Raw genomic sequence first — 11,890 nt, 5'->3', positions numbered from 1 at the left:
TGTACTGAATTGCCTTCTGCCTTTCTCACTACAGAGTGTCTGTGTGTTGGACAGGACATTCTTGCTTGCAAGAATTAACACTGTTTTTTCACTCACTGTCTCATTAGAATTTTTTTTCATGACACAAGTGTTACGGCCTCGGACCTGTTAGCTCCTCCTCCTTTGCGGTTTGCCTGTTCGTTACGTCTCTCCTAACAGGTGAGCGGAGCACAGGTGTGGTGTGTTGCGGGTGATTGCTCCAGGACCGCGTGTGGTTGTTTCCAGTAGCCTGGGTGTTAAAAAGCTCTCCAGACCTGGGGCTCGTTCTTCGTACGTTGCTTAAAACATCCGAGATCAAATGAGACATCCGAGATGATTTCATCGTGCTAATCATGATCCGGCTAATTGGGTTCTTCGAACACACCTGTTGTTGACGATTAGTATCGCTGGATTGAGTTATCTGAGATAACTGCGCGTTCATGCGCTGGTTTAAAAGGGGATATGTATCGATAGTAGAAACACTGATCAGCAACGCTGTTATTGGTTGCCCACAATGGCCAAAGAGCGCGCCCACTTTTTCTCTGCGGCAGAACAAGAACTCTTGATGGAGGGCTATGGGGAGTTCCGACATTTAATAAAAACGACAGGGAACACCTCAAAGGCTGCAAAAGCCAGGAGAGAGGGCTGGCAAAAAGTTGCAGACAAATTAAATGCGTAAGTAGTGATTGTGTTAGAGGTTTTCAATCAGTTATGACAGTGTACATTAAACAATTTCATCTTTAATCTTTCATATTAGAGCCTCCACAGGACCCACTAGAAATTGTGAACAAGTAAAGGTGAAATACAAGAATATTCTACAAAATGGTAATAATTAACTACATATGTTGTTCTTAGTCTTTTTTGTTTTTGTTTTAAACGACTGTGAAATGATGTGCTTGTTTATATCAGCAACTAGGAAAAAGGCAGAGCAAAAAAAAACAGGCGGTGGTCCTGCACCCCCACGTCACACCCCGGCAGAAGAGCTGGCCCTTGAGTTAAATGTGAACCGACCCAATGTTCAGGGCATCCCTGGGAGCAGCTCTTCCTTAGACCCACAGCCAGGAAGCAGTAGCAGCAGCACCTTCATTACTGGTAAAGAGGTTTTTAATTCACTTTGTATAGGCTACTGTAAAATAATTGGTAGCTACCTTGCATTTGGTGTAATGTCAAAAATGTCAGCTACACCCTTCAACTGGTAAATCTTGAGTAGTGTTGAATTGCATTGGCATGAAAGGAAGGCAGTTAAACCTACTTTGAGTAAATGGGGGGGGGGGGGACTAAAAAGTTTCTATGTTTCTTTTCCTGTGTACCTCATTGTAATGAATTTTTATTTCTTTCTCTATTTCTGTGCAGTTTTACATAACACACCCACACTTTTACCTGTTCCCATGCAAGTGGTGGCTGAAGCATGTGCAGTAAGTGGACTTGTCGTTTTTTTTTTTGTTTTTTTTTTCTCAATAGTGAAATCAATATCAATAGTGGAGACACCGTATCACTTTGTCATACCATTTATTTTCATTGCACAGGACAGTGAAGAGACCCTCTCGGATGAGTGTCCTTTGGAGGAAGTACCTGTAAGTGCATGACTACACATAAAAATGCACTATATAATATACCCTATAAACTTATCAACTAATGTCCTTTATATTTTTGACCGCAATATGAGTTGCAGGAGTCTGCACAGAGGCAGACTGTGCAGACTTTTTTTACTTTCAGTTTTTTTTTTTTTGTATGGGTTGAGTCTAATTTATTTTCTCTGCAAATGGCACAGGGTGACATCCGTTCCCTCTATAAACGTAGCCTACAGCAAAAGGTTGAATATTTGCATTTAAAAAAACAAAAACTGAGGGGAGAAATGGAGCTCCAAGAGCTAATGAAGAAGAAAATTGCTCTAGAAATAGAGTTGCTGCAAAAGGAACTTCAGAGTAAGTACTAAAACATTTCACATTTCAGAGCACTACTGTTGACCTTGCATAACAATATCTCTTTGCAGGCAAAAGATGACCCTAATTTGTTTTTTTTTTCTCAAAGAACAACTAATAAAAACCACTGAATCCATATTTGCCTTGTCTTTTTTTTTATTTGTCTAAATTTTTATTAAATTATTCTCAAAAATGGTGTTCCACAATCCTGTCCCGTGCAGCTCTGCCACTAGGTTGATCCAAGTGCACTGGCTGGAGGTCATCATCAGGCTGCACTTCCACCACAGGGGTCCTCTCCTTTCTAATGGTGGCAATGTTGTGTAATACAGCACATGCGACAATGTCGCATGCCCTGTCAGGTGCAACCCTCAGACTTTTCAGACACTGAAATCTTCCCTTTAGTTGCCCAAAGGTCATTTCAATGCGTGCCCTTGTCCTGGCTAGAGCTGCATTGTAACTGGTTTGTGGTCCAGGGTTGGGGTCAGGGAATGGAGTCATAAAATACTGCCTACAGGCATAGCCCCTGTCTCCAACCAGGATCCCATCGTAATCACCTGTACAATGGTAAAATGCAGTTCTGTTAGGCCCACAATAAGTGTGTGTGTAATACAGTGAGCATGACATTAATATCCTTACCACGTTCAAATAATGTGCATAACTGTGACTCTCTGAAAATTGAGTCATGCACAGATCCTGGCCATTTGGCTTCCACATTTGTGATATGACACAGAGTCACACACCATCTAAGACATTGTAGTCAATCAACTGCATACTTATGGAATACATTGTATATATTACCAATATAAAATATTAAGAATTGTGATACTTAACTCACCTGCACATTTATACTGTGAACCCCCTTTCGGTTCACAAAATCCCCTTCATTGGGGCCTGGTGGGGCCTTGATATGAATGTGTGTGCAGTCTATGGCACCAATCACATTAGGGAAGCCTGGGGGACAATCGATTTATATTTACTAGTGTGGTCATATTCATACGATCTTCATTAACAAGTAGAATGTACCTGCAATTGCGAAATAGCTCTGTTTTACAACTTGGGGTCTTAAGTGGCTTGGAAAGACTACAAAAACACATAAAAACTGCTTTAGCGCCAGGTAAACTTTACGAATGGCACGACAGACAGCACTTTTGGCCAAGTTCTCCGCATCCCCAATAGTGTACAGGAAAGTGCCACTCGCAAAGAATCTCAACGCGATGCACACAGTTTGTGTTGTTAAAGCCCGACTCCGACGAGTAGCTGCTAGAACTTTTAATATGAGGTTCTAACAAGTTTATGATGTAAATGACACCCTCACGTGAAAAACGATATCTTTCAAAAAGTACACTATCGCCCTGTGCTAATGGATCCTGTCTGTGTCGCAAAATGCGATTAATTCTAAAAGCTCTGCGAATTATCCTCGCACCTTCCGCAACAGGTTGCTCTCGTAAAAACGGGCAAGACATGGTTGCGACAGACTTCCCTATCTCCTCCGCTTATAAAGCCGCGATCTAATCCTGTTTACATGAAATAAGCCTGCTCCCGAGCAGGTTTAAGCTTGCGCACCTGTTGCTATGACAGCAAGTCCTGGATGAGCGTCGAAGAACCAAACGATCCAAGATCATGCCAAATCGTCAACAATCAAATCCAGCTAACTGAGTTAGCGACGTACGAAGAACGAGCCCCTGGTTGAAGGGGCCGCCGCTTCTCCTTCTCTCCTGCACCGCTTTTGCTGATTTTGTTTCCTTTTTGCACGACACTTCATATACCCTGATGGCATATGTTTTTGTCTTTTAAGTTTAACAATTACACTGACTTTATTTACTTTAAGTTGTTTATTCTTTAATAAATATATTTTTGAAATCAAATAATCCGCGTGGTCTCCCCTCTCTGTTGCATAGCCAGGCACAGACTGTATAACACAAGTCACTGGACATGTACCAGACATGTAGCTATTGCATGAAGATTTACTTTTTTAATTCAACACTTACATGTACTCCTTAATCCTATAAAAGCTATTATGTTCTCTCTTTGTTAAAAAACTCTTAAGTCCAGAAGTTCTAGATGCCAAAATCAGACTTTATTGGTAGAGACGTACAAAGTCGAGATGCATAACATCGGACTATCACACATGCATCTCACACTTATGCACAGTCAAAAATTAATTATGCTTTACCAAAATATGCTTTAAGGAGTATACTTGTATAATAGCTTCAGGCAGTTAGAGAGACTGGTACATGTATAAAACACCAAAATAACTGCCAGGAATAGTGGGGAGATTCCAAAAAAAACAAAAAAAAAAACAGGAAAGCACACTTGCAACAAGATCATTGGTTAAGAATTGTATATAAGTGAGAGATGCAAGTGTAGTCAGATGTTGTGCATCCTGGATTAGTTATCTCGCCCAATAAAGTCTGATTTTGGCATCTGGATCATCTTGACTAGAGCCCATTATTTTGGACAAAGAGTGAAGATTTTCTACAACAGATTTTGGATTAAGGAGTACGTGTAAGTGTAATATCTTCATGCAATATAGGTATCTTGTATTTATGAAAAAAAAAATGTAATGACTCTCTGCAAATACCATTACAAAAAAGTAATTTAAGCCAAAAAAAAAAAAAAAAAAAACGTAGACCTATTCAATACTATATATCCACTCCAACCAAAATGCACATCAAATAGAGAGATTTATCATGTGAAAATTTTCACATCTCAGTTGAGAGAACATCTTTTTTCCTGTTGTAGAAGACAATCTTCTCTCTTTTTGAAAAGAATCTCTCAAGTCAAAACAACAAAGTCGAGACGCCTGCAGAACATCTAACAGTCACACTTGCAACTCTCTTGTTATACATTTCTTCCCAACCTGTATAACCAATGAGTGTAAATCAGGGTGCTTCCCAGTTTCTTAAATAATCATCCGCCATTTATCTGTCACAATTATTGATGGAATATTTGTGTCTAGCATGCAATACTAAACAATTGTAGAAGTGTTGGGATATTTTTGTTCAAGGTATAATAAACAAATGTATAAGTAGTTTGTGTTAAAGCCAGAAACATTTTGAAGGCCTTGGAGCCAATTTGACAGTGACTGTGATTTAAAGATGATTTGCACTCAAGAACAGATGGGTGATGATGAGGATGTGGAAGTAAAGGAAGTCTAAAACCTCTGTGTGGTTATATTAAATATATATAACCACCAGGGTTAAATAAAAGGCTATTTTTATAAACACACCAACTAGCAAAACTCTATAGACCCTATTAGAAAAAAAGGCTAAGAGGAGTGATATTTAATTGTGAAAAGCAGAAAAAATTAGCTATATGATAATTGCTCAACAACTGATAACAAAAATGGATGGAGGTTTGAACTGAGGAGATTCAGATGGGACAACTGTCATCTCGGCTTTATTCAATAATGTCTTATTTTGACTTTCGGAATACTGCATTCTGGAGACAAGGAATACTTCTCTCCATAACATTATTTACCAAACTATTTGGTATCTCTTTAATGGTGGCTGCCATGGAAAAAGTATCTTCTTTCTTTGAAAAAAATCACTAAAGTTCCAGAGTTCCAGATGACTGCAAAGCCGAGATAGCAGCTGAACGTCTGATAAATCCAGTCGCAGCTTCCGCTCTTATACAGTACATAAACAATTATGTCAGTTACAGATGTTCTTTTTGGCTCATCTTCAAACACTTAGTTATTTCACTTGCTCTCTTTGTAAGGATGGCGGACTGCCAAATAGCCTATTTTTAAAAACATGTCAAAACATCACATTAATCATTTTTAATGGTACCACAAAGTGATAAGGGCAAGCTTGTGCTTTGATTGTTTTCACAGAAGCGCTGAAGTGAAACATGCAGGCTCACACAGTGTACTGAGAAAAATCTTTTCTGTCTTGTGAATGAAGAGGCAGAGTTCCAGACTTTATTGAACAAAGCAACAAAGTCAAGATTTCTTCTGTTATGTCTCTGGTGATCAGGTCTCAATTTTTATACATCATTCTTATCAGCTTTTGACCAGTGATCATGCAACTCCAATTTCACCACACCTATGGCCATAATTAAAGAACACTTGCACCTGTTTTTATACTAATTGTGGAATCCCACCAGGTGGTCTATTTAAAAAAAAATAACCTTTAATTCAGTCTTTTCTGAGGGTCAAACATTCCCAGGGGACATACATGTTACACATTCTGATGGCAGTTTAATAAATTAACAAACTGCTTTAATAAACAATCTGTTTGATGAAAAAAATACCTGTATGTAGTTACTGCTCAGACGGAAATGACCTAGATTTGCAGTTTTAAAGTAATTACTTGCACAGTCTTATATCATTCTAATAACTACTTCTACAGCTGTTTATTGTAATTCAGATAAAATACAACAACAGTGACCTGATATCTAATGTTTCCTTTATTCCTTTCAAAGGTAGGAAGCAAACCCAACTGAAATATCTTGCAAATTTGGTGTTGCATAAATAAAGATTTGGGTTACTGTATCAATTGGTAATTTTGGAATTTAATTTTTTAAAGAATGAGACAACACAAAAATAAATACAAACATTTAATATATATATATATATATATATATAAGCATTTGTTACAAGACATATGCAAAATATGCCTCAGAAATTCACAGTTAAGCTCAAGAAAGCGTGTCACACAAATTTACTAGTACAAAATACAGGAATTTGATTTATTCAGAAACTTGATGTTGTGAGGTGAGTCCATCTTGTTCTGTTTCTGGTTTTAGGGATCGATATTTTTCCCAGGGGTGCGGTGTTTCCTGGCCAGGCATGAACTCCAGCCACTGTTTGTAAAAACCACGGAAGCCATCAATCTTGTCTAGGTATATGTTTCGTGATTTTAACTGAAGAAAGAAATATAAAAGGCATAATTAATCCATAGTAGTCCATTACAATCGTGCTCATAGCACAATAACGTGAAAAACACTCACGAAGCACATGCATTTGATTTTACTGAACCTAGATGTGCTTTTAAGTTAAGTGAATAAATAATAATTAAAATGTAATAATTACACTCCTTAAAGTTTATTTCATTAATTCATTATATTTCACTTTTCTTACGTTATTTCTTTTTACCTTACTATGTTATCTATTATTTATACTTACTGCACAGCCGAAGTAGCTGATTAGGTTTATATTTCACTTTGTATTCTGTATATAACTGTGTATGTGACAAATACAAATCTTCAATCTTACATCTTGCTTGATATGAGATTGTCTCATATTTTCAGTTTCTAACCTTGTCATAGGAAGAAGGATACTGAGCTGCAAACTCCAGCTGTCTGATGATGACATCATTGGGCGGCACTTGCAGTTTGTGCATGTGCTGAAGAAGTTCGTGCAGATAAGCATAGTCCAAACGCTTAACCGCCTGGCTGATCAGGGCACTGTAAACATGAGTGTTCGGCACAAGTCCACAAGACTGAAAAAACAAATTTTTTTGTTTTTTCAAAAGAATGAATGAATTGATGCAAAAAAACAAAAGAATGAATTGATGCAAAAAAAAGCACCTTCAAATATTTAGAAGAAAGTTGGAAATAGTTGATAATTGTAATAAGAGGAAACCTTAAGTATAGTAATAATGAAAATTAATAATAAAAGGATTGGTTTTCATACCTCCATTTCAGTAAGCAGCTGCATTGCATCTTTTTGTCTACGGCAAGCCAGAGCAATACTACAGAACGTCTGGGCATTCGCAACCAGCCCTTTGTTAACCATAAGGGCTTTTACAGCCTAAAAAGAAAGAAATCAGTTATAATTTTTACATATTTACATTTATTCATTTGGCAGGCACTTTACTGGAACTGGAACTTTATGAACAGATGATTAAATGCATTTCTAACCTTAGCCCCGCTCAAGTCTCCAGCTTTGGTCACCCTTCTGATCATAATGTTAAAGAATGTCTCATCCAGCGTGACAGCACTCTTTTTGGCCACATTAATCAAACTCTGCACTGATTGGCTGCCGGGTTGCATGACATCAGCCAATAGTGTGATGGTTTTGATGCTGGGCTCCAGTCCATCTTTGGCCATTTTCTCCAAAAAACCTTCAAGGTTTCCAATCAGAGCAAGTCTATCCGAAGCACTGTTCACAGGTCCCAAGGCAACCACAGCTGTGTGGCAAGTGCTAGGATCCAGAAGATTTGGGAGACGTGAACTTTGTGGCTGACAGGTCAGAGAGCCATTTGGTGATACAGTCAGCATTTGAGTCTCATTTTGAGATGCGTCTATTTTGCACTGATCTTTTTCCTTTGGAAGGCAGAAATCAGCCTCTTTGGCTTGTCCATGGCTCTGTGTGTCTACAAACAGCTCACTCTCAAATGCATCCATATCTAAGGGCTGACACGACATCTCCTCTTTCGCTTTTGTCCTATGGCTTTTCCTTCCACTTGTGAGTTTTGGGGTCATTTCCTCTATTCTCTTCAGTAGTAGCACAGAAGCCAAACCAGGATCACCTATCCCACAATCCCGTGCCACCCGCAGGAGTATGTTGTAATTCTGAGTGTCTGGTTTTATTCCAATCCTAAGCATCTGGTGCCACACCTACAGAACAAATGACAATAAAAGAAATACTTCAAGGGATTGTTCCCCCAAACATTAAAATTTGTCACCATTCCCTCACTCTCATGTCATTCCAAACAAATAAGAACCATAACGTTAATCTTCTAAACAAAATTAAGACATTTTCTTGATGAAAGCTAAGAGGTTGCTATCCCTCCATTGAAAGTCCAGGTAATCCAAAAAAGTCAGAAAGGCATTATTACATGAATTCATATGAATCAAGCGATTTAAACCAAGTCTTGCGAACAGATTTACATTTGTTAATCAAGGAAACTCAAACATGCATGCAGATTTGTTCATTTTTGGGTTAACGATCCCTTTAAGAACTTAAAAACTGTGCTAACACGTAAGAAAGAAAGATGGTGCGTGTGAGTAATATGGATATAAATTTTGGCAACTTTAAATATTTTTGGCTGAAAACTAAATAATATAAAAAAATATATTATTTCAAATATTATCAACAAATAAAACAAATATTTTCAATTGCTGAAATTTATATCTATATGTGACCCTGGACCACAAAACCAGTCATAAGTGTCAATTTTTCGAAATTGAGATGTATACACCATCTGAAAGCTGAATAAATAAGCTTTAAATTTATATATGGTATGTTATGATAGGACAATATTTGGCCGAGATACAACTATTTGAAAATCTGAATCTGAATCAGGAATCTGAGGGTGCAAAAAAATCAAAATATTGAGAAAATCACCTTTAAATTTGTCCAAATGAAGTTCTTAGCAATGCATATTTACTAATCAAAAAAAGTTTTGATATATTTACAGTAGGAAATGTACAAAATATATTCATGGATCATGATCTTTACTTAATATCCTAATGATTTTTGGCATAAAATAAAAATCTATAATTATGACCCATACAATGTATTTTTGGCTATTGCTACAAATATACCCCAGCGACTTAAGACTGGTTTTGTGGTCCAGGGTCACATATTACTTAGCACGTCACCAAAAATGATGTAAGTGTAGCAATATGTGAAATTTGTTCAGATGAAGCTTTCAAAGAAATTCACTATGACTGGTTTATTTTAGCATCTTAGAAACACAACATAAAAGAGTATACATTTTATTAACCAAAACATTATTTTAGGTTTCAGTTTTTGGCTAAATGAACTTTTTAAACTGATGTTGGTGCATCACTATTAATATGCGTTTCTAGTCAGTAGGTGTACCTGTAAAGCACGTCTGAATCCATGCTGCTTGTCCTTCACACAGCTCATCAGCAGATAATGAAATGTCTCTTGTGTGATGGGTTGTCCATTTTCAAGCATCTCCTATACATGCATAAAAATACAATAAATCATCACATCACTAGGTATTTTCACATTAGCTATAATATCAAAATTAGTCATACCCGCAGAATTTGAAAGCACGACTTCAGATCTCCAACAAAAGCAACTGTTTTGAGCAAAGCATGCTGGGAAATGGCACTGAGAGGGATGTTCTTCTTCAGAAGCTCTTGCTTGAGCTTCAATGCCTGTTCCAGCCCTGATTGTTTCCATGGTGACTCCGCACATGCGTTGAACAGCGCGGTGTATGTAGCATCGGATGGCTCGATCCCTCGCTTCTTCATCTGAGTGATAATATTCAAGCAGGGTTATTCAAAGATCAAGTGTGTCATTCATGCATCGCACCTAATATAAATAATGACATGTGAAAATGCATTGTCACCTTACATTACTGTAGAGCTGGAAGGCTTTCTTTAGGAAGCCGACACGTCCACATCCGCCGATGAGCACAGTGTAATTGTACTCCTCAGGTCGTAACCTCTCACCTTTGAGCATATCAGCCTCAAAGAGAACCAATGCCTCGGCCAGCTACACGCACACAAAAAATTAATTAATTAATTAAAATGTGTATTAGTTTATATGGAACAGAGATACATATTTTGACATACACTTGCATTTATATGGCACTTGTATACAAAAAAATGCTAATAGCACAATAGAGTACTTATTACTAAAATAATATACTTTTGTGCATACTCAAGTGTGTACTAATATATAATCTTTTAACAATTGCATGTTCATTGAAATGAAGTGAAAATTTATCCTAGTTTAAATTTATATTAAATGCAATTAGATTAACATTTTTTCAACCCACTTAAGTAGGACTTGAGTACATATGTAATTACATAATTATATTACCTTTGAAATATGTTTAAAGTGTACTGCCAAATGTAATGACAGGCACATGTAGTAAACTAAAATATATTTTAAATTAATTTGTATTATTGAACCTTGTAAATTAGGCATTTTAATATATTTGTAATTATACATTTGTAATGACAAAATTGTGGTTTAGTAAAATATTGTAACTTTAAATGTAACATTCACTACACTTAAATCATACCATCAGTATGTTAGTCAGCACATCAAAAGAAGTGTACTTTAAATCTCAACGAAAGATTTATTTAAACAACACTTTAAATTAAAACTTGTAATGTGATGGGAACTTTAGTTTAGTTTGATAAAAGTTTTGTCTCTCTTGAAGTGCATTTAAGTGGCCTTCTAATGAATACTCTATTATCTGTAAATACAATTTTAATATAATTTTAAGACTGAAGTACATTGAATACAATAAGTGCGCTGCTTTTTTTATACAAGGGATATAAGTCTGATCCCATCACGGCATCATTGTAACTTACTGCCACAGTAAAGATATTTCTGACGACGTACTTTGTCCTCTTTGATGAGCCGTTTGCACTGGAGGAAATACCAGTATGTCGTATTTTTCCGACCTGTTCTGGACTTGAACTTTTCCAGCAGCTGCGCATCATCTTCATCCGCATCTCTGTGTTTCAGATCCAGCTGCTGCTCTGGTATGAGGGGCAGGCCGTGCCGTTCTAAGGCTCAGCAGGAGAAGGAGAAGGAGCAGTCTACCCTTCCGTCGCCGTCAGACCGTGTCAAATTTTGAATGGGATTGATAGGGAGGGCAGACGATAGTCCCGCGGCGACGTCACGGCGACGTCACTGTAGAACCAATCTTAGGCGGCGACGTGACGGCGGCGTACGTGAGAAATTTACATAAAAAATGACGTGTGATTGGTACGTCTGAACTATGTACGTCGCATTCCATGACGCCTGATACATACGTCGTCTCTATGTACGTCGCATTCCATGACGCCTGATACATACAGATTTTACAGTAATTAGTTAACTAACAAGTGGCAATAATCCATAAGAATTCTACATTTATTTAATGTATTATGTATGTGTGTGTGTGTGTATTGGCTGTTATGTTAGTGTTGAAGTGAATAAATTAAACATGTTTTGAACATTAAAGGCATTATTTTAAGTTGGATGCTATGGCCCTAAGAGCCTATGCTCAATTTTTCTTTCTTTTTTG

At 37.3% G+C, this 11,890-nt stretch overlaps 1 protein-coding gene across 1 annotated transcript; it reads right to left on the bottom strand.

Annotated features, from left to right (window-relative positions):
* Positions 1–6,595: 6,595 nt before the first annotated feature.
* Positions 6,596–11,663, bottom strand: LOC306872739 (pentatricopeptide repeat-containing protein 1, mitochondrial-like; the record flags this gene model as incomplete). Its single annotated transcript, XM_079421499.1, has 9 exons — positions 6,596–6,806; positions 7,202–7,384; positions 7,579–7,695; positions 7,806–8,504; positions 9,715–9,816; positions 9,897–10,115; positions 10,219–10,359; positions 11,221–11,387; positions 11,609–11,663. The coding sequence occupies 9 exons, from the start codon at positions 11,661–11,663 to the stop codon at positions 6,633–6,635; spliced, it is 1,857 nt and encodes a 618-aa protein (XP_079277625.1). The 3' UTR covers positions 6,596–6,632.
* Between the last annotated feature and the right edge of the window lie 227 nt (positions 11,664–11,890).

The sequence above is a fragment of the Barbus barbus genome (genome assembly GCF_936440315.1).
Source record: "Barbus barbus genome assembly, chromosome: 7".
Taxonomy (NCBI): Eukaryota; Metazoa; Chordata; class Actinopteri; order Cypriniformes; family Cyprinidae; genus Barbus; species Barbus barbus.
The sequence above is the reverse complement of the archived record's forward strand: the minus strand, read 5'-3'. Positions and strand labels throughout refer to the sequence as shown.